General features: G+C 44.0%; 1 protein-coding gene across 2 annotated transcripts in view; it reads right to left on the bottom strand.

Annotated features, from left to right (window-relative positions):
• Positions 1 to 7,123: 7,123 nt before the first annotated feature.
• The window catches only part of KCNH1 (potassium voltage-gated channel subfamily H member 1), a 185,363-nt gene continuing 168,340 nt past the window's right edge, over positions 7,124 to 24,146 (bottom strand). The window contains exons 11-12 of one of the 2 annotated variants that reach the window (XR_011808105.1): positions 12,997 to 14,034; positions 7,130 to 9,217 (exon numbers count right to left, since the gene is read on the bottom strand). Coding sequence is in view for 1 of the 2 variants with exons in the window: in XM_027453007.3 (XP_027308808.3) it covers positions 13,186 to 14,034 (849 nt within the window). In the remaining variant the exon portion in view is untranslated. Of the gene's footprint in view, positions 14,035 to 24,146 lie in introns of both variants that reach the window. The other variant, XM_027453007.3, reaches the window with a different exon arrangement.

The following is a 24,146-nucleotide window of genomic DNA, read 5'->3' as shown; positions in this document are numbered from 1 at the left end:
GAAAACCTCCTCATTCCTTGCACCAGGAGTCACAAAGCTCTGGATGAGAGCAAATAAAGCTAACATGAACATTTAACAGGCAAATTTTGACCACAAATTTGGCTGCACCACTTTTCATTACATTCGGGGCCAGTTGGGGTCTGAGTGTAAATAAGATTAGGCACTGGTGTACCAGTTCCTGTCAGAAATTGGTCAGATAAAAATGGCGTACTTGTGGCATATGAATTCACGAGCAACATTCAGAATACAGGTAACAAAAATACATCACCATCTACAGGGATTTAGGAAAAGCTTTACATATGGTTGGGTAGCTGAAGTGAATCACTGCTGACAGGTGCATCATGCAAGCACTGAAAAATTAAAGTTTACTGAAGAAATAAAACAGAGACATGACTTTGGTTATAACCTGTGAAGTTAAATTGCACCAGCACTCCCTCTAGATATTTCTTGACAAAATTAATTAATTTTTATGGACCACAGAACTGATATCCCTGCACTAGTGCATTGGCGTTTCCAAATTAGATGGCAAAAATAGAACAACTGGAAATGATATTTGAAGCCCAGAAACATCCGCACCATTGGTGAAGGAATTTAAAGGGAAAAATCCTATGGAAAGAAGAAGCTTCAGCTGATTTTTTTTAGACTGCTGCTGGAAGAGTTGTTTTAAATGCACAGGTAATGTGGGAGGATTACCTTATAGTAATCCAAATTGCACAGACATAAAAATACACATTTACGAGGCAGTTTTTTTCACTGGTATTATCACTAATTTATAGTTACGGGTTTCTTTGTTCTTGTGGCAGTAGTATTTGTGCTGAGGTGGTAGTTTGTGCTGAAATTACAGGCTAATAATGTTCATCTGGTCACATCTCTGCTTCAGGCTACTTCAGCCGCCTTCCCCCCCAACCTGGCATCCTGCCCCCAAGGCCGCCCCTTCGGTCAGGGTCAGTTCTTGCTGCAAACACAGAGGCTGGCGCAGCCTCACTGCTGCCCTGGCTCACGTCTGCCCAGGGCAGGTTGGCCATGCATCTAGTGCAGCCCCACTGGGGCTCTGCTTTGCCACAGGCCCATCGTGAAACACGCTATGAAATGACAAAATGCAGGAGAAAGAAACATGGGGAAAACCCCCTGTGGGTTGGGCTTAAAGGGTTGTAGTAAATGAGGTTCCTTCAGGCTGGCAGCCTGTCACTTGTGGGGTTCCGCTGGGCTGCATTTTAGGGCCAGTTCTCTTCAGTGTTTTCACAAGTGACTTGGATGTAGGACTAGAAGGTGCTTTGAGTAAGTTTGCAGATGTTACTAAAGAGGAAGAAGCTGTTGAGGCTGTCAAGGGTGGAGAGGCCTTGCGGAGAGATCTTGACAAATTAGACAGCTGGGCCATCACCAGCATTATGAAACTTAACAAGAGCAAGTGCTGGATTCTGCACCTGGGAAGGAGCAACCCAGGCTGTATGTACAGACCAGGAGACGAGATGCTGGAGATCAGCCCTGCAGAAAGGGATCTGGGGGGTTGGGTCGATGTCAAGTTGAATATGAGCCAGCTGTGTGCCCTGGCAGCCAGGAGGCCGAGCTGTACCCTGGGGTGCATCAAGCACAGCACTGACACCACAACATAAGGAAATAAAACTATTAGAGACACCACAAAATAAGGAAATAAAACTATTAGAGAGTACTGACACTACTATTACACTCAACACTAAAGAACATAAAACTATTAGAGTGTATAGGAGGGCTACAAAGATGGTGAAGGGCCTAGAGGGGAAGACATATGAGGAGCAGCTGAGTCTCTGTTTTTTCAGCCCCGAGCAGAGCAGGCTGAGGGGAGGCCTCATGGCAGCCTGCAGCTCCCTCAGGGGGGGAGCGGAGGGGCAGGCGCTGAGCTCTGCTCTCTGGGGACAGCAACAGGACCCGAGGGAATGGCATGGAGCTGGGACAGGGCAGGGTCAGGCTGGGGGTTAGGGAAAGGTTCTGCACCCAGAGGGTGCTCGGGCACCAGGACAGGCTCCCAAGGGCAGTGGTCACAGAACCAAGCCTGCTGGAGTTCAAGAAGCATTTGGACAACGCTCTCAGACACAGGGTCTGATTTTTGTTTGGTCCTATGTGAAGCCAGGAGTTGGACTTAATGATCCTTGTGGGTCCCTTCCAACGGAGGATGTTCTTTGATTCTGTGAGTCTGTCACTTGGAAACCCTAGGACCCTTCAGCACAAGGGCCTCTGACTGCACCTCCTTCCATCCTGGCAGCAAAAGCAATGGTTTCAGGAAACTGTTTTTAACTTCTTCAAGTCCCAAATGTGATGGAGACCCCAGTGCTCCAGACAGCGATGTCCCATTGGTAGCCCAGAAGGTCACCAAGGACATGTGAGCAAGCACGCTCTGGGTCCTGACCTCAAAACTTGTTGAGATGTCTCCTGATCCACACTTGGCACTCCACCATTGGTGTTTCTGGCCAGACTTTAGCAGCCTTTGATCAGGTTTTTATTCTCAGAGTTCCTCAGTCTATCTGACCATATCCTGTCAAATGCTTGTGAAAACTGAGACCTACAAGGATTTTCTGTACGAAGTCTTGCTTACCTTGAGTGGTTATGCCAATAACCAATGACATAAAAAAAAAAAATGCAGGTTAAATATGAACACTGACTTGTTATATGGGTTTTAAAAGTATGAAAAGCATCCAAAGTAAAATACTGTACTTTTTCCTTCCATTCACCCACAGATGGTAGTCACCACTACCACAGTAATGAAAATGCTACTGCTCATTGCCATGGTGGCAGCAAACAAGCAAGTCTCACAATCCCACTCATTGTTAAGCTTTTTTTGAGGAAAGCATCAGTGAGATTTCACAGCACTCACATAATTCCACCAGGACCCCCCCCCTCAGTAACTTCTGCCTCACCAGAGGCCGCAAGCAAAGGGTGCCGTGATCCCTGTCCCCACCTACCTGTTGCCCTCACTTGTGAGCAAGTGTCCGTGGTCCCACAGCCTCTCACTGGACATGCAGAGGTAAAGACATTGTGTCGGGGAGAGCTGTCATCATTCCCCCCTTGGCAGGTCCTACCAAGGGCTCCTCCTGCTCCAGAGGCATCCAAGCCTAAGGTGAGATGGGGCCAAGGTGCCTCAGGGGAGGGATGTGGCACGGGGTAAGCACGACTGGCAAGGTAGTCAAGGTGTTCACTGCCTGTCCCTTGCTGGCCCTTTAACATCTGACATCTCCCTTCAGCTTGCCAAAGGCACTGTCATCCTGCAGTTTAACCAACATAGTGGAGCAGTTTTTAAAATTCTTGTTATCCAAAAAATGAAAGGTGGACAGGGTTTACCAACAAGGGGATGAAAGCTGGTGCCACCCGTAAGTATTGTTGGAGATCCAGGGGTATGCCTAACCTCTAAATTTGGCACAACAATCTATAATAGGCCTCATGTTCAGAGCACTGACAGCTATAAACATGAATTTAGGGTCCATGCTTTTGCTACATGATATGCTTCTTCCATGTGTTGCCATGACCTCAGACTCTTTTTACACCTGGTCACCTGCACTAAAGTCAGAGCAACCAGCCTGCAGCTACTCCAAATGCCTGACTACAGATGTGTTATTTGCTGCTCATGAATGAGACATGACCACCCCGATTTTACAGATCCATTTACAATTCTTGGTGCCTGAACTGTAATTTCATGCAGTAGTTTATGTACAGTTTCTGCACAGTTGCCTAATGGATGCTTTTTTCAATTTAGCTTTCAGCTGAGCTGTTTCAGTTTCCATTCCTGTCTCCATGCTTCCAATAGCCAGGTTCAATATGGATGCATGTGCAATACCATGCTGAAGGAAAAACAAATAATTTATTTTTGGCCTGGGGCTACATACAGATTATCTTAACTCGCTTTCTTATCCTCCTGCCACAGCTGACAATTCTCAATAAACTTTCCTGTTATCATTAGTTCCAAAATACCTTCTGCTTAACTGTGAAAGTAAAACTCTCGCACACACAAAAGACACTGGAGAGGTTTGAAAGCGATCTGTGTTTTCCTCCATTGTAATCCACCGCTTGCAGAGAACCAATTCTTGCCCAGCTGCTGAGCCCACAATAGCTCCCAGGTTTAATATCGCACTCAGTGTGCTACTGCTGCTGAGCATTTCTCTCCAAATGGTGACCCCTGCTGAAGAAGAGGCCTTAGTCCTCTGTTTATGGAAAGGCCATGCTTGATGTGGATCCTCCAGCAGCGTTTCCTTCTCCCCAAGTTGTGTATTTCAGCTATGAGGAGGGGATGTGGAGGCAAATCCCTGAACCAATGCCCACCTCCCTTCAGATTCACATCTACAAATGCAGTGACGGTCACAGGTGCAACACATCCCCCCAGGCAGGCGTTAACAGCAAAGCTGTGCCTTCACTTCATGCCTCATCCACTGGGACCGAAACTTTCTTCTCTGGTCATTTTAAGTAAAACTGTAAAAGTGACTAAAGCTAAAAAGAAAAACATAAAGAACAGGGAAGGGAAGGGAAGGGAAGGGAAGGGAAGGGAAGGGAAGGGAAGGGAAGGGAAGGGAAGGGAAGGGAAGGGAAGGGAAGGGAAGGGAAGGGAAGGGAAGGGAAGGGAAGGGAAGGGAAGGGAAGGGAAGGGAAGGGAAGGGAAGGGAAGGGAAGGGAAGGGAAGGGAAGGGAAGGGAAGGGAAGGGAAGGGAAGGGAAGGGAAGGGAAGGGAAGGGAAGGGAAGGGAAGGGAAGGGAAGGGGGAGGAAGAAACTGTGGAGAACAAGAGAAGTGTGTCACCTCACAAGCAAGCTCTCTCTGAGGTCGTTCCTGTACTCCCTTCCTCCATCTGTACCAGGTGGGATTTCTAGGGTGAAAAGCTGAGAAGTTGCCCTCATGGACGAAGATGCTGAAGTTAAACTTGTTTTTAAACCTAAACCTGTGCCGTGGGGGGGAGGGGGGGAGAGAGACGCACCTAAATTTGAACATGGCTGGGCTCAAGAGGGCTTGAATTTGACCTTGATTAGGAAGGGGGAACAGGAATGGAAAAGGAAAGAGGATTAAAAAAAAAGACAGCCCTGAGCACGTGTATTTTGCAGCTGTACCTATGCACAAGCATCCTCATATTTGCTGCTGACAAACACGTTTGGAGTTTGTTTACTCTAATGCCTTCTCTGTCTCCCTCACTGGTTTTTACTCTGTCTGTCTTTCAGGAATAGGACAGGTTATTTCCCCCAGCCTCTTCATCCCATCACAGAGGCCGTGCTGAATTATAATGAAGGGAGCAGAAATGCAGGTGAACAATATTTGTTTGCTGTTATTGTCCCTACGCCCTATGCCTGTTGCCTTTAACCCCCTCCCACGGCGGGCAGCCATGAGCACCATGGCACCCCCGCGTCCCTCAGCATTGCCCCATGGGACGGGCAGCTTGGCCGGCCAGCCCAGCCTCGGTGGCACACCAGGCACGGCAGCAGCTGCAAAATGCAAAATTCACAGTGGCCAAACAAGATAACACTGCCTCCCCAGCAGCTGCAGCAAGTGGGTGAGGGGTGCCTGGCTGGGATGGGAAGGGAGGGAGGTGCTGGAGGAGGTCACTCGGCCTGGCACAAGTGCCAGACCAGAGCTCTCCTCCAGCCACCCACCGTCAGGTGTCTTGGAGGTGCTGCCCTTTGCACGTGAGCTTATGCTAAAATAGAATAGAGCAGGACCTCCTTTTACTACTCAGACTCTGTCATGTGCACACTGAGGCCTGGACATGCCTCCTCTTGCGCAGTCTCCCTCCTGCCAGAGGTGGCTGACAGAAATCTCATGCAGTTCAACAAGAAGTGCGAAGCCCTGTACCTGGGGAGGAACAACCGCAGGCACCAGGGCAGGATGGGGGCCACCCAGCTGGAAAGCAGCTTGGCAGATGAGGACCTGGAGGTTCTGGTGGACACAGAGGGGAACACAAGCCATCAATGTGCCCTTGTCACTAGGAAGGCTGATGGCATTCTTGGCTGCTTTAGGCCAAGTATCACCAGCAGGTCGGGGAGGTGGTCCTTCCCCTGTACTCGGTGTTGGTGAGGCTGAACCTGGAGCACTGCGTCCAGTTCTGTCCCCCAGTGCAAGAGATGTAGTGGAGGGGCCACTGTAGGGCCACCAAGATGATCATGGGGCTGTGGGGCTGGCAAGGGGAGGGCAGCAGGGACAGGGAACATTGTCCGGGCCATGCTATCTGTCCCCGCATTAAGTCGAGCTTGCGACACCACCAGGGAGGCTGCTGAGCACACAAAGAGCCTAAGCAAAGTGAAAAACTGAGAGATCAGAAAATGGGAACAGCAGCCTTCAGTGACCTCAAAATAAAATAACAAAGTGCATGCCTTCACTCTGTTACTCTCCCCTGTTCTAAGTACAGGAAGCACAGTATATAACATCAGGCAAAATAAAGCTGAGACTTTTATGCTGGTCAGTGAAATAGCAGCAGCTGAAGGTCCAGTCACAGCACACACTGCTGTGGATGCAGAAGTGATGGTAAAAATAGCTTCTCCTTGTGCTCCTTGGCTGTAGCTGGTACAGTTTAGCCTCAGCCCTGTAGGCTGAAAGCTTTATGCTTTATTGCTGTTCCTTTGAAGATTAGGTTCACAATCCCATGAAGTATTGCTGTGCAGGTGACAGCAGCACTCACCAGACCCAAAAGGGTGAGGAGGCAATGGGCTAAGATCATGCTGCAGAGAATGAAGCACAAACACAGGTGTGAAGCTCACAGGGTCTAGGCTGACATCCTGAAGAGTAAAATCCTGTACACATACCCAGACCGGCTGCTGGCCGTAGGAACAGTGATCTCGGTACGGATTTGCATCACCTGGCCCAGGCTGGAATCCACAATGCAGGGTGCTAGGATGGTCGTTCCACAGAAAACCTGCCTCCAGCTTCCAGCGGCCCTGCAAACGTAAATCCTGGCTGTGCTGATATGCAGCAGACCAAAGTCTGAGGAAACAACCTGAACCATTTACAGCTAAAACAGTGACACCAAACTTCTGTGCTGATAGCACTCCACACACAGAGCAACAGGAACAAAACAGTGAGCCAGAAGCTCTAGAGAGTAAATTAAATCCCCTCATTGCTCTAACCCACATATATGCTACACACAGAAAAGCACACCAAGGCGATTATAATGTATAAAATAGTTTATTACTATAATAAATAAAATTAAACTTTTTTTTTTTTACAAATATTATTTGTGCTTGTTTAAAAATGTTGAACAGGGATATCATTATGTAGGTGGCTGCATTTGTAACTGAAACATTCCCAAACAGCGTGTATACGTACGTACACACACTGTCTATCTACTGGCAGCTGCTTTGCTGACCACAAAAATAGTATCTACTTGTTCTCTTTGTCTAGTCATGCTTCATTGAACAAAGTGACAAATGCCAAGAAAAAGAAAGAAGAGTATTTGGTGGATTTCAGAAAGGATAAAACCAAGTGAAATACACTTAAAAGCGCCAAAGCGACTGCATTAACTGCATATCAATAAAGTGTCCATGCAGTGGTGGCTAAATATTGAAACGCAGACAGGTTTCCAACAGATGTACAAATATTGATTGTATGTAGGTACAATAATATAACACATTCATTAGAAAACTTCGTATTTCTTTATATAGCAGTTCATCCTGATACAAGATTATTGAACGTCTTTCATCTACAGCTAAAATGATTCTTTTTCTATGTTAGTGGTCACAGATTCAGTGGGAAGAAGAAAAAGGACATTAGCCTTTCAGAACAGAGAGTGAAAACCCCAAACTGCTTTGTTAACACCAGGTATTTAAGTCCACCTACAGAGATGTCCTGGGATTACACATCAAATATGTTTACACAACACTCAACAATCAGCTTGAAACAAATTACAGTTGCAGGTAATTTCACATTAGCGTTGTTGAACTGTAAAAAAAATCTTTGAAACAAACACTTTCGTGATATGACGGGCTGGCTCCCTGATGTACAAAAGTGTTTAGACAATAATTATGTATCTTGGTTTTGTAAGGGGAGAGGACTATTGGAGTAATTTATTATACCAAGAAGAAGGCAATAAGTGGAAAAATAAATGTGATTACCAACAAGTGATTTCCATCAGATTTAGAAAGCTAATCAAAGTGCTTTATCTTTAGGCAACGTTGTAAATACTACAGAACATTAAGAAGGAAGGAGAATGGAATCACAGTTTGAATTATGTCACTTATGAAAGGGTCTTAAGGCTAAATGTCGGATATATCTTATTGCAAAAAGCTTTATTTTCATTTAATTGAATCAACACTTGCCACAACAATGTGGTCAAAACTACGTCTGATTAAAGGATGCAGTAATCTACTGCACCTCACCTCAAATTTCTGGAGCTTCCCTGCACGGGTCTCTCTCTAAAAAGTTTGTCGCAATGAATCAGAAGTGCAGCTGAAACACAGACTTTGTTATTGCCAAAACACCCACAGGAGACTACGTGGAAATGAAGAATTCAGAAGGTGCTCTTCACCACCTAATACCAGGACAAGAAAGCAGAGGTGCGGTGACTGCATGCCACAGAATGATAGGCTCAGCACCTTTGAGACATCCCCTGGTACCAGGAAAAAGAAATCCGCCTGTTCCACAGTCCCTCTTGCAGGAGAAGCCACGAGAAGCGATACCAGGGCAGCTTAGCTTCAGAGACATTGTGAGTGAGCAACAAATGGTGGTTTATGAGCCGTATTCCCACCAGCTATGATACAGCATTTTTCCAATGTCACACGGTTTCATTTTCCTATCACAGCACCTGCCAGATCTTCTCTCAGTCACAGCTAGCCAGACTAATAGGATAAAGTTGAGGCCTGCTAGAGAAACCAAAAGTCTTGGCCTTAAAAATTCAACATTTAACAAACAAGATACTAACTAGGACATTCAGTGGGTAGCTACTGGGAAGACTGAAGTTCCCGTCTTGAACTGTAATCATTGAATGAGGGATGTGCTTTTACGGAACAGAAACACAATCCATAGACTTATCTGTACATAGATATTATATATATCTGTGTATGTACACGCATTTGCACAAGTGTAATCATACACATTGTTGTTTATATAGCAAAGACAAATCAGGTATTAAATTCTTTCACAGACTGGTTAAGAGTGATTGAAAATATCACCAGATATTCACAGTAAATATCTTGTTCGGTTCATTAAAGTGAAGTACTGTAGAAGCAGAACATCACCTTCGAAGCTGTTAAACAGGGTGCTCGCTGGGATTCAGAGCAGCACTGTGAAAGAGATTTAAAGCAAGAAGGGTGTTTTTAAAAGTATACAGGTAATACCAGACAGAAGTTAATGTATCTGAACACAGTAGGGGTGAGGGTTGGTTTTCGCTTTTTTAATCCTGTGCTGCATATTGGTATTCTGGTTAAGCACAAACTTCTACACGTTTCCATCTTAACAATTCATAACCTAGGCTCTTTCTCTGAGCCACCAGCTTTTGACGGAAATCTCATTCGAATATAGGGTAAAAACAGAATGCATGACCACTTTTTGATTAATACAGGCTCTTTAGCAGGCTGTTAAATGTTAGAAGCACTATGCCAGAACACCGTTAAAACAGGGGCTTTGTTTTTTCTATTCTCTTACAGACTGTGAAAACATTTGCTTGTGAAGGGGCAGAATCTCTCATGCTCAGAGGTCATTCATTTCTAAGCTGAAAAATAATTTTATTGAGGAGGCTTGCTCAACATGTAGGGAGAAAAAGGAAAAGCTGACAAAGAAATGGAAGAACAAGTAAAAATTACCATGGGTATGTGCACCACCCAGCCTTAGGCATCCAAGTTTAAGGCTCAATAGAGACAGATTTGCAACAGAGGTGCTTTCAATCACTCCCTAAAGGAGAAGCATTGGATCTGCTGAACCTGGGCACTACACGACAGCTCCAAACCAGTCTGAGGGCCAAAGCAGTCACTGGTTCCACAGCAGGCAGAGTTGTGCTCAATTTAATCACTAAGTAGCCCAGGGAATCCACAGACCAAAAGCTCATCCTAAATATTTTTTCAAATTCTCTTACAACGCATACTGGTTACTGGGGGATGATGCAGTCTTCTACAACTAGTTTTAGTACCTTCCAGTTCATAAAATCATAATAAAATGGGTCTGATCTGTTACAGCTGTGCAAATGTGAATGACATTGCCTGCTGCCAGTGCTGACCTGCAGCAGACGCCTTGAAGGTATCACTGGAGGGAGCAGGGTTTTTCTGGAGTTTCATGACTGTAACAGAATCAAATCTGGCCATATTCTTCAAAGACATTACATTTTAAGTGTAATTCCGTAGTATATTACAGTCTTTCAAGGCTTTACAAATGGATTATAAATGGCTTTATAGGCTATTATGAAAGCCTCATAAAAGCCTTCGAAATGGGCTTCGCTACACCCACCCCTTGCTGTACGGCAGGCAGCAGCACACCAAATCACGCTGAATCGGGCTGCACGAGAGGTGCCCCCAGAAGACGGGGACTTGGGCTCCCTTACTCACAGTCCTACATGTGGCAGAGGGGATAACTGGCGGATTCGGCAATCAGCAGCACCAGAAACACCTTAAACACATCCCTGAGGGCACATGAAACTTACTGCTGAGAAACATCAACATAGTGCCAGCAGCAAAGGGCCAGGTAACCTGCAACTGCACACATAACTCTATGCCTGCGCTGCGATGCTTGAGATATCAGGCACATCCTTTGGGGGTTATAACCATTTCCTCCCCCATCTGCCTCAGCTAAGCCAATTTTCATGTTTATCCAACTGCAGGGAGATGGGTACCTGCTGAGTTCAGCAAGACTTTCAGCCTGTCACAAATTTTCTGAAGGAAACCCGATGTTGGGAATATGATGCTGCAGAGCGCTTCTGCACCTGGATTAGAAAACTGACACCAAGGTAGCCTCTCAAACCCTGCTGGAACTTTTGGGCATCAGTTAGAAATACGTACACACTTGTAAACCTGTGGCTTATTCGGGCATAATTTCACTGTTGGATGAATTTACAGGCTGACAAGACTAGAGAGAAAAATCATGTAGGAGTTTCTAACTGAAAAAAATGCTATGTGGATTTCTTATGGTAATCACGGCATAGCTATTGCAGGTAACCATTGCCATTGACAGTGATTAAAGCACTGAACACACACTGTGATTTGGTCAAAAAGAGCTTTCCGTAGTACTGTACATCTTCAGTACGTAGCTGTCACCACTGGAAAAAAATAAACATGAAACCAGAAGTAAATTCAGGAAATGGCACCCCTGTTTCATAGCAAGTCACCTCTCTAATGCCTTTTCTTGGGAATGGGGGAAAGAAAGCAGCATACAGACTTGATCCTGATAGATGTTTCTCAGGAATTTTTCAGTCCTTGGGTAAGATTTTATAATCTCTGGACACTTCTGTAGTGGACAAGGGCCTATGACTATTGAAAGCTAACCCTAAACCAGCTGCAAACCGCAGTGCTGCTCTGAATAATCAGCATCTCAGAGCAGGGCAGTTACTGGAAGAGCAGATATTAACAGATATCCTGCCTCCTGAGCTCCCAGCTTCTCACAGCACAGCCCCGATGCTGTGCCACTTCCCCAGGGCACCTTGCACTTCCCCAGGGATGGCTGGCACAGTTCTGCATGGCCCCATGCAAGCATCAGGCCACCCGAAATCCTTTCAAATTGGTCATTTCATTTACCTTTTACTTACTTAACCTGAACCAAATTTTCTTCCCCCAAAATCATGTCATATATATATATATATATATATATATATGTTGAATTACTTTGTACCATAGAAAAAGAATGAGAACTACTACTGAACTGTATTGACCTACTGCCATTAAGAATGAAAACCCCAAAAAGTGTTGCATCATGCTTCTGTGCAATAACCTACCGATAAATAGTGAACGTACCTGATCAGTGGAGAGAATTTACTGTGAATACACACCTCTATCCCAAGCCTTGATACCATTTGCACTACCCTACCTAGTGAATAATGAACAGTAGTTTTGGTAAAGTGCTTCAATCTTCCTCCAAAGAAGTTATGAAAATATAAGTTTTGGAAACATCTTTAAGAAGCAGATCTTCTTGTTTCCTTGCTACAATAGTGCTTGTATACAGTAAGCACTGTATTTCTACCTCTATTATCCATTTGCTTTCTAGCTAGATAAGATCAGGAACAATACATTTGGGCGTAGAGAAAAATGCCACAATCTAAAACCTCTAAAAGTTCTGTGAAAGCCTTTGGCTACAGTGAACATTACCAAAACAGAAACTTCTGAATAATAACTTAACAAGAACTAAAAGAGCAGATTCATAGCAAAAATGGGACATAAATGCCACAGTACATTTTCACAGGGAGGAAAATCTGCAGAACAGCTACTGGCACCGATGCACCACGGTACGTTCTGCAGTGGGCAGGACACATTCTGCACATTCAGTGGCTGGAGTTAAAAGCAAAGGTAACAATATTCCATGACATCTGAGGCGGAAGGTAAGCTTTTGTAAATCAGTAGCCTGGCTCACAGAATGAGAATGTGGATGATCCTATTTATTGACTGACCTGAAATGCTATCCCTGTTTCTGAGGATATTGTTAAATGTAACTGGTTGAGCAATATGACAATTAAGAAAAAAATGTTCATTTTTTCTAACTTTTTTACAACTCCCTTAACTCCCCCAAATGAACTTTGGTATCAAGTAGCACATGTTCATTCTACTGCTCTTTGCTTTATTACAGGTATATGAAAACATACTGTGGCATTTAACATGCTGAACAGGTGACTGAGACAGTGACAGCAGCGGAAAAAAAAAAAAAGAAAGAAAGAAAAATGCTGAAAATGTAAGCACCCTGGCAAGTCCTTATTCATATAGGCAAAACTGAGCTAACTACGTAAGGCATGCTCCAAAAACCTAAGAGGTCACCTGGCGCTCACTGGGATGGCTGCTGCTTTCCGAGTTCTTATTCCAACATCCTGAGGGAGAGAGGGAGTGGGGGGAATGGGAACCAATGCAGAAAAGAAAAACTTTATAAACTGTACCCTTGCTGTCAAAAAGGCTTCAGAGTCAGCTGCCATCTTGACATGAGGTTGCAATTCCTGCTACCGTACCTTTTTAGACACAGGGAACATGCTTAGTGAATTGGTCCCTCACTCGTTTTCGAGATTAAATTTAAAATGTTAGGGGGGTGGTCTGTTTGTTTGATTGATTGTTTTTCAGAAAGAAACACCTCAGCTAGCTCCAAACATGTCTTTTTCTGATTCTGGAGACTGGGGCCTTGATATTTCAAACAACTCCTGTGGTGACTGGGAGCTTCTTCTTGAGGTTAATATCCTAAGTATCTCAGCAAGCTGTTTTTCTATATTGGTCATTTTTGTGTTTAAAGCCTTGATGTCCTCTTTCAACTCGTGTTTCACTTCCAGCATGGTGGCCTGAAGAGTCTGTTCTGGGATAGGATAAAAGGAATGCTTGACCTCGGTGAGGACCGGGCTGCGGTCCTGCGGGCTTCGTGTCTCCCCAACATTATCCAAGCGCAAGTCACTTTTTGTGATGCCACTGTCACAAGAGTCTGTCTTCTTCAGGGTAGCTTCTCCCGAAGCTTTAGTTCTCTCAGGTAAAGTCTCCATGGATTCTGCTTTGGAGACTTTGTTCCAGTCCTCACCTTTCCCACAGGCATCTTTGAATTTGGCCCAGCCTTTCCGTCGAGGGTAATCCCCCGACGCTTTGCACCCCGCGTACTCCGATGCCGGGGCCTGCAGCTTCGCCTGGTCAGACTGCCCAGACGTTGAAGCCGACTGGTAGGAGACGGGGGTGGCCGGGCTCTCCCGTACGGTCACCACACTGGCTTTGACCACCGAGCGGGCTGAGGAGTGCTCGCCCAAGACGTTGCCCTTCTCCACGTCCAGGTCATCCGGGTCTCTCCCTCTCTCTGCCGCGAGCCGCGCCTCCTTCTGCTGCCTGAAGCGCTGAAACAGCCGGCGGACCGGGTGATCTGGTGGTAGAATCAGAGGGGCTTCGTTCTTCCTCTTCATTCTCTCCTCTTCTTCACGTTTCACGTCGCTGATTTTCCGGAACACAATCTACAGGAGGAAAGAGATTTTGCACAGTCATTAACTGCACCCTTCTCAAGGGGGAGAAGTTGTAGAGAAAGAATTATTTGAAAGAATTAATTATAACCAACAAATGCACAATCTTTGTGCGTTTACAGCAACACTACTGCAGTTTTCAAGTGTCTTATTTTGTGAATGTGGCTTATTTCATTATTTAAGCTTATCTGTCTTATAACATCAGAAAGAAAAAAGTACTGAGAAGTCACCAAGGCAGTGCCACGGTACATCTAATGACCCCAGGAAGAGTTACTTGCCCCGCTTTGTCTTACAAGAGACTTCTCACATTTGTTGTGCTGATTCTAGGATTGAGCACCAATGTTCTAGTATTATAAAACACTCCCATGTCTTACAGCGGCCTCATCCCTGAGCTACACTCAGGGTGATGTGTAGCACCACTCGCTACTCATCATGCAAAAATTCTGGTACTATTTTAGTTCAGTGGACTTTTTTGCACAAGGAAACATTAATTTTCAGTTTACTTTCCTAATTATACCTACCTCAGCCTGTAAGCTAAGCAGTCCCTGTGGGAGCAGCCTAAATGTCTTTGGTACCAATGAAAACCTAACGGTGCCAACACAATCCCAAAACACAGCAAGGGAGTGTTTCTTCCCTGAACTTGATGGCAACACATTCTCTTAAAAAACTCCATGTGTTTTACATTATTATTGGTATTTTTCAAGGGGAAAAAAAAAAAAAAACAACAACACTCCTGTGGGGTATCAAAGGTGACCCAGCAAGCAGTTTGGTTTGAAAATGGCAGATCCCCATAGCCGAGGGTCTCAGTACAGAGCATGACTGCTGTATCCCCCAGCACTGTGCCACCTGATCTCTTCAGTTGCCTTTGGGAAAACCTGCTCTGAATCCTTATACTCCAGTGCAGAAATAGCTTTCAGGTTCAAATCATTATTAGCAAATGTGTAAATAAACCCATCCCTCTGCTGCAGAGAGATTTGAATTAAAATAAACATCATAAGCACTGCTTCACTGGCACACATAAAATGCATGTTTCTCTTGACTTCAATGCTTCTTGACAGTTCTGTCATTGTGAAGCAAAGAGAAAACAATATCTTAACGCTGCCTATTTGGAAAGAAGAAGTTGTCAGACTTGGCAGCGTTTCCCAAATGCAAAAGAATAAAATTAGCATGAAGGATATTTTATTTTCAAGCCGCAATTAGGAATCTAAATGCTAGATAAGAGTAAGAAAACTGAGTACTTGACAGTACTATTTTTTTCCCCAGGAAACTCGGTCTGCAGCAGGCTCAGTACAAAGCGGACAAAGAAGCATAACCCTTAGAAGTGAAGGAATACATGTAGCACTTACTCACAGGGCAGGAAGAATCAATACAGTGCTCCGGGCTAATGGCTTTGCACACTGGCAGTCCCCTGCTTTAATTGAAGGAAGGGTGTCAGCCCAGTGCTCGGCTTGAGCCCAGCCATGCCAGGCAGGGGCTCGGGTCATTCCTGCAGCAGGCTGAGGCTGGTGCTGGGAGCACAAAGCCCCAGCGAACCAAGGCAGGTAGGAGCCAGGGCTCCTACCACCTCATGCAGCCAGTAGCACAGGCTCCATGCTGCAGGACAAGAGAAGCCAACTCACCAGCAATCACAAAGAGGCGAGCGCTGGGCGACATGCTGCTGGCAGTGCCCATCACCCCCACGGGTCCCACTGCTTTCCACTGTGCTGCCTGGACGAGACCTGGCGGTGCTGAGCACACCTGGCCATGCAGCAGCTGCCACCAGCTTTCTCCCTGTGTGAAGCTCAGCCTCGGGGCCCTGGCCATACCCACATCATTGCCTTCAGGAGATCAGATCACAACAGAAGCATGAGCAGAGGTGGAGGGAGCAGTTACAGAAGATACTGCCTTTGTCATGGGTACTGCTAACATGCCGAGGAGATCCTTCATTTCCATTTTGTGTATGAGGCCTTATACCAGCGACAAAGCAAATACACCACAGCAGCAGTCACCTGCATGGACGCAAAAATGCAGCCCTCAGGTCTCCCATCCTGTCCAACACATACATCTATGTGACAAGCTGCACTCATGCAGCGCAAATCGAATCTACGTGCATTTTCCAGGGCACGCAGCCTCCAACTCTTGGGTTGGTTTCTCTTACCGACCTCGTAAGACACTGGATAAATACCTGTCAGAGTGCAACTCATCTTTGGGAAGCCCAGGAAAAGCTGCCACTGGTCTCGTTTTTGGCAAGCTCCCCAGTGCCACATTTTCTTAAGAGAAATCCATAGTTATGGATTAAGCAGAAGTTTTATAACTATGCAAAGCTCAGCAGGAACTGAAAAGACTGCATAACTGCATTTTGGATTTTTGTTGTTGCTGTCTTTCTTGACGTTAAATGCAAGTCCTTACACATAAAAATACCCATAACTGCTTTAAATGGACTGCTTTCTTACAATTGTTGAGGAAAAAAAAAAAAAAGGTAAAACAGCCAGAATAAAAGGCATTCAGAAAACGTGGTGGTTATGCTGAGATATGTATACCTGCCCCCACAAGCAGTCAGAGTACAAAGGAAGTGAAAATAGTTTTTATTTGTTATAAGGAAGAGAAGTCCAGACCTACACATCAGTTTTCATGTGGAATTTGTTAGGGCTACAAATATAAATTTTAATGGAAGTTAAATCCCAAAATGTGGCAAGGCTCCTCAGACAGTTTTTTAGTTCAATTTCTCTTTATCACTCTCTCAAAGCATTCATTTTTTTCTGAGAAGGGATAGTGCAGGAGCTATGCACACAGAAAAAAAACTAGTGGGAACATTTTAAAAGTATGTGAAGACCTAAATATGTATGAAGAACCTGAACTGCAATGAAGTAGCAAGAAATATAAACACCAGGCATAAAAATGCACGCATCACACATCCATTCTCAAGTCTGGTGTCATAACTCCATCTTTATTAAACAGGTGCTGCATCTTGTAGCTCCACAGAAAGGACTCACAAGCCAGAAACATGAGTACTTGGGTACTGTGGGAGTATTAGCCTAGAATTGCAAAATAAAATAAAATAAAATAAAATAAAATTGAAAAATAGCTCTGTTTGGCACAGATTACTGCAGTCACCTCATAAACATTTGACTGAGGTATGCAGCTATGATGACTCAGTAACAATTTTATTTGTGGACAATTCACTCAGAGAAGTAATGCACGCATATGTCCCATTGACCTATGACAGCATAAACCCTGCTGCCACATTCCTGCCTGTGCATGAGCAGTGTCCAAGGAAGCAAGACAGGATTACACCCAGAAAGTTTTCCTTTCCTTGGTATTAAGCAGTTGTGAGATGCCACAGTCTTCAGAAAATCTGGGGATAGGTTCCATCCTCTTTTTAACATGCAACAAGTTTTCAAGCTGCATTTGTAGAATCGATGCCTTTAGAGATTAAGGTCAAGATTTATCCCCAAAGTATTCAAAAACTCAGGTGGACATAAATGAACACTCAAACTACTTATTTGGTTATCAAATGCGGAGTGCCCATCAACTATTACTTGGATTTTCCTGGGCTCAGCACTGAAACACAAGCATCGTTTCAATAATACATCATGGGCGTTTTTCATTGCTATGACTTCCCTAATTTCTTTACAATGGGACCAGAGGAACAGGCTGCAATGTGACTTCCAGTGTAAGGCAGGTCACAGGATTGCTCTGGAGGGGCATTCCCTGAAGACCACCTCATAGCAATGAGATTACATCATTTAGAAAAATACTCCATTTGATGGCAATAAAGAATCCATCACCACATCTTGAGAAAAGATGCCTGCAATTTTTGCTTCGATACTGAGTTTGTCTGACATCAGCGACACTTCTGTTCCTTTCTCCCTCACACTGTTAAACATTCGCTTTTAGAAACTGATTATAGAGTCTTATGTTCAAAAATCTCTTCAGAAGTAGTAGAGCTAATCAGGTACTACTGTGAAGGGTTTAGACAATGATGTTTTACTGATATTAAACAGTCAAAGTCCCAATGTTTAGAATTTTCAATATAACTCTAAGCCTTCCAATTTTAACTCTTCAAAGACATTTGAATTCTTCCCTACCTTCCAAAATCTTTCATAGTCAGTGCTTAAATTCTCACTCTTGCTCAGAGCTAGAATATGTAGTTGATTTAGTGAAATACGAGGGTCCCTTTAAAAAGGCAAGTAAAACAACTAATCCTACAACGAATCTTTCAGCTGTTTCCCTCTGCTGGTTCACTGCTATCCATTCCTCTTCCAATCTCACTATTTGCACTGACCTGATGCTTCTCTAGCGCTATCCAGTATAGTTCCAAGTTGTTTCTCCTGGGCCGTAACAAAATGGGAATGGGCACAGGGCTGCTCACTTTGTTTAATGAAGACACTTCTGAGAACCTATCCCAAGTTGGCCATTGCAACACAATAAAAGCCTGACATGCACAACAGACAACAGTGTCGTCTCATCAGAGCAGACTCAAATATAGGTACGGTAACTTAAGTGCCTCCTCCCTTTACACAAAGACTGGGGTTGTGAGGTGAATAATAGGACGGGGGTGTATAAAATCAGACACAACACAAAGATGAGTAGGCAAGGATCGATTATATACAGGGTGATATGAAAACATATGAAAGCAACAGCAATGAATGACAGTGGAGTCACATAAAAAAAAAAAAAAAAGTTTGTGGTTCTTCACCTGAATGCAGTAAACATGAAAAAAAGCTAAGGAAGATATTCTGAATGCAAAAAGGCTGCATGGATTCAGTAGGCGAGCAAGCAGCTACTTGGTAGAGAAAGACACTGAGGGCTACCAAACAGACAAAAGTGGTAACCTGCTCAGGAAATCTCCTCAGTTAAAAATAGTTGGAAGCTGCAGGAAGTTATTTGCAGGAATTGTCACAAAGAAAAGCATTGTTCTTATTGCTTCCTTAGTTATCCCTAGGCAACCCTAAATGATTATATAGGTCAAATCTGGAACTGCTGCCTCAGTACCGAGGAAACATTTTCAGTGAAGGTGATAGAGGAAGTGCCAGAGGGAAAAACATGAGAAGAAAATATAATAAAGGCTCAAAGATCTGAACCTTAAACATCTGAGCAGGCTGTTCACATATTACAGACAAATGTTTGCTCTGATTGCACCCTTCACTTGCATATAGGGAGAGGCAGGACTAACAAAGCCATTAGTTTGTGGTACTATGTGGATTTGACATAGCTTTGTAACTTCCTCAGGTTTGAATGAAATGACCAAAACTGGTGTGTTAATTTGGTACAACAGGGAAGGCCTCTTGGTGCACACGGGAAATTAAGAAGTCCACTGTCTCCAGCTGCTGCTGTAATGAACAGCTTACTGGGGGGCTTCGCCATCTCTGAGCGGCTGGAAGGCTGCAAAATGCACCACAGCGATGCTGTCAGCAGCACAACAGCAATTCATTTTCTTTAACACTCTGCCCTGAACGTATGCACGGTCCCTGGAAGGTAAAAAACAGAAGGGTGAGGCAGAAGTAACGTGTTAGCAGCTGTATTCTGGTCTTGTTGTTATCTGATTGTAAATGCAAGCACTGTGCCAGCACTGCATGAGACAGTCTTGAAGATCAGGGGGAGCTTCATTTAAAACACATTATGAATATATTACAAACCTTATCCTGTCAGAGGCTAAAAAAGACCTGCTTGCATCTGAAGTGGAAAGGATTGTTCAGTCTTCCACAAAAATACCCGCATTTCTTTGCAACTTTGATTTGTAAGAACTGATCCAAGACCCACGGGAATAGGTAGAGATATGGATTTCAACACGTTTCGAATCAGACTGTCATCACGGAGTTACAATTATGAGGCTCCCAGCCACAAAGCTGCTGCTATTATTAGCTCTGCAAGCTTCCCTTCTTTCCACCTCTACAGCATGCACAAATACTGCAAGATTTGGCAGGTTGTCCTCAGCGTTAACAGCAAGTAGCATCGCAGCATTTTCCTCTGGTGCTTAATAATTCTCTTTCATGGATACAGAAACGTTCACAGAGTCTGGAAGCGCCAGATATCATAAACAATTAAAAGCTTAAAATTACTTCATACGGTGCTCACAGAAAAGAGACTTAAGTGTGAGGAAAACAATTATGAAGAAGGCATTTATTACTACGCAGCCCATCTAGCATCTGCCAGGAACTGATGAAAATATCTTCAGGCTGATGTTAGTCCAATGAAAATTGGATCCAATCGTTTTCCTTTTTTTTTTTTTTTTTAGAAGAAACTATGAGAAAAAATGATAGAGACAGGCTTGGCAAAAATGCTTTTGACACTGACGTTGAAGAAACTAAAGCTGCACGTGATCAACATAGTGTGCGATGGTGAAAAATCCTTATAGCAGCACATTAGCAGGTCACAGGGAAAATGGTGGAGGAACGAGACTTTGTCTTTTACAATTACAAATTCAGTCCTTAGAAAGGAACGAATTAACCTCTCACGTAATATAGGATCGAAAGGGCAGGCTCATAAAGCTTCCCACCAAAATCTGCAATGGATTTCACTGCCATTATCTAGATGATTCCTGGGTTAAGCACTAGTCTCAGTTGCACCTCTAGGGCATAAAGGGAATTTGTGTGAGAAGGTGTATGAGTACACGGGTCACATTTATGACAGGCGAGAGAACAGATTCCATTACGCACTTCAAGCTTCAAGGCACAAGCCACAAAATAGAGATACCTGTTCAAAGGCTGGTGCAAATTACCCAGTTTGTGTGTTGTCTGGCTTTGACCCTGGGTTTCAGCAGGTGATTTGTATGTGGGACTTAGGGCCATGCAAAAACGCACATCTGCAGTAACGTGGCAGATGTCAGTAGGTCCTCCCCAGGTTTATAGGCTGCAACAGCAAGATTTGGGTTCTGCTTCTGAAGAGGCACAGGTTCCTCTCCAGTTAACCTCATACTCCTCCCAGGGCACTCCCAAACATGCCTACTTCTGAAAACTCAGAGCAAACCAAGGCTTGGAAGGTCGTGGTGGTGGGGCTGTAGAGGAGTGCTGTTATCAGGGTGCTGGGCCCAGGAAACCTCCGCTGTCCCTGGGGCAGCCCAGGAGCTGTGGCTGCACGGCCCCCTCCATCTCCAGGAGGGCTTTGTTCTGTGGGGACTCAGCCCTGCCCTTCAGGCAGAGCACTACCTGCTTACTCTTCAAAAATCAGACTTCTGGGCACAGCTAGAGCATCAGTATGCAAGTGTTTGGAAGAAACGCTAATTCATAATTTAACGAGCACTCATGCTATACAGCTGAATAGAGGTAACAAGGTTTTTAGTCTATACAGTACGACATCTGGGCTAACTGCTACTGTCATGAGCACCAGCAGCTTCAACTGCACTGAAGCTCTTCCCTGTGACAGCATATTTTGTAGCCTAGTTACAAATTCTAGAAATACTGATTTGAATATTAGCGTTTAATCATGTCACTATTATTTATTTAAAAGTTCTGCACAACTCAAGGCTCCGCTCCTTTCTGTCAAACTCCTCATTCTAATTCATGTTTACAGGCTATGCTAGCGTGAGAGAAAAGGAAAAAGATTTTACAAAAGTACTACTGAAAATAAGGCGGAATTATGTGTCCAGAGCAATCAGTGGAAATAACAGATTAAATCTGGTTATAACCTTATCTACAAGCCTACACTAACAAGTTTTGAGCCTTCAAGAGATGCCTTTTCCCTAGTAGGATCTAAGGCATTGTCAATTGTAAACATAGAGAACTACACAATGGAAATGAAAAGACACACCTCTGCCATTGGTCAATAGATTGGATATACAAAAATTCACAATTACAGCACATTTAGCAACCTTGTTCACTAAATTTTGAAAAAAAAAAAAAAAAGTAAAGAATAATACAGAAATGCACCAGAATATATATTGCTAAAGATCTACTGGATCTTCATTATTTGTGAGAGGAAAAGTACCTGTTACAAGCAAATACTGAACGTGTGGGCAAGGGCTTCGGGGAACTTGGGCTAGATCTGAGTGGGGAATGCTACACCAGTTGAGGACTGATACATCTGCCAACATTTGAAGTGCTCTGCAGAAACTTCTGGTTTGTTAATGAGGAAAAAATAATGTTCATGCTTCCTGCCTAACAACTGTCAGTAGTTTCCAGCAGCAATACTTAGAATTTACTGTTTTCATGGTTGTTTTATTTATTTATTTATAGATATATACATATTTTTGCCTTTTTAGCACATGTGCTGCTGGTGTACACACCCCAGACACACAAACAGCTCAGGGAGACTCATTTCTTCTTCAAGACCAAGACACTACCCTCATTCTTGGGCAGACAAGTCTGCCTCAAGAATTGCTTTAAGGAGAGCCCAAGGCACAGCAGGAACTTACCTCTCTGTCACCTAAATTACAGCTATACAAAATGTCACATAATCCAACATCTAAAGAGTACAGCATGCCTTCTCAGGAGTCAGAGGCTGTTTCCCCAAACCTCCCGTGGCTTGCTGCTATTTGTCAAGTGTTTTCTGAAAAAAATCAGGCAATGTGTGTGAGTCAAGGATTTGGGATTTTTCCCCCTCTAACACAGAGACAACTCCACTTGAAATCTGAAATGGATGCAGAGGTTGTAGAGCTGAGGAAAACAATTATGTGTGCAGATAACGGTTAAATTTTGCAGTTTCAGTGTTACATTTTAGACACCAGCTTCCCAATAAGATAATTTTCTCTTAGCCAGTGTCTGTCTTTCATGCTTTTTTTTTCCTGCTTTCATTTGTCTGCATTCTGTCATTAGACTTAAAGTGATTGACAGGTATTTTACTTTCCAAGAGGGTATCAAATGTGTTTTCAGATGTATTCAAATCAATCAGGCAACATCAGTCCCAAGAGCTTTCGAGTCATTCAGCTACTTTTGAATGCCCACTCATAAACCAATCCACACAAACACAATGCTCAAAGTCCCTGATGTACAAGGCTTGTGCAGCTCTTGAAATTATAAACTGAGAATTACATTAAGCTCAGCTGAAAGTTCATTGCATAAATTGCCTCAGCCAGAATACTGAAGATAAACAAACTAACCTGCAGCTCTGCTTAATAAGAGAATTAATCCTTCTCCAGACTAGCTAGCCCAGCGTGGCAGCACAGCCGTGCACATCCAAGAGCTCAGTCCCACTCAGCTGGTCTGTCCCCTCCCTGTTAAAGAGCACTGTTTGGATAACGTTACGCAAGAAGGAAGCAAACTGTTAATAACCGAATGAGAATCAGCAATAAAAAGTACATTGCTCGCGATTTCCCAAAGCAGCTGTCAAAGCTCCTCAGCCCTAACTAACAGCCAGGAGCTTAAAACCTCGAAAGAAAGAAAACTGTTGACTGTGGCAAGTTGTCTCAGATCTTCTCATTACCAGGAGCTCCTCTTCACCAGCAGATCCTGGGAACAGGTCTCTGACAGTCTGCTGCCATCCGGTCCATCTGGAGAGAAGTGACGGCCCTATCTTCCTTGTCAACTGTCAAACCCGGTACCTGTCTCCCATCCAGAAAATGCACAGATGAGCTAATTAAAATCACCAAGAACTGACAGATCCCTCCAAATAACTTCACGGAGAATCCTTTAGAGCTGTACTTGCTTTTGTTTCATGTATTTTCATTCTGTAAGAGCAGACGCTTAGGTCCCGTGGCAAATACAGACTCAAATGCTGATAGAGGTAGATGCTTCCCATCATATCAGTGTGCTTCATTCACACATCTCTGAATGTTTTACAATTCCTCAATCCTTCAAATATGACCAACTCCATTCCTTTTGTTTATTATTTATACAGTAATGATGCTTAAGGTTGTATTATTCTTTCAATTCACACACACACACAGAGCAAAATGCCATTATTCAATGTGACAAAACGGCCCTTTTCATGGGGAGACATCACAGACCCAACTCATATTACAAAATAACTGATGTCAGCCACACAACAATTTATGAGCACTTTGAAATGCTAATTGTGCTAGGTGTCCCTTTCTGCTATGGCTGGTAAAGGTTCACCCTTAAAAGTTACAGGGAAGAGATCCTGAATATCATTTGTCAAAAGACTCAGGTTTTTACACACAACTAACTTGAATATTTTTGAGTTTCTCCTAAAGAAAACAGTTGCTCTAGAAGAGGTAAACACAATAACAC

The sequence above is a fragment of the Anas platyrhynchos genome, chromosome 3 (assembly GCF_047663525.1).
Source record: "Anas platyrhynchos isolate ZD024472 breed Pekin duck chromosome 3, IASCAAS_PekinDuck_T2T, whole genome shotgun sequence".
NCBI classification, from domain to species: domain Eukaryota; kingdom Metazoa; phylum Chordata; class Aves; order Anseriformes; family Anatidae; genus Anas; species Anas platyrhynchos.
This window is presented reverse-complemented; position numbering and strand designations above follow the sequence as displayed.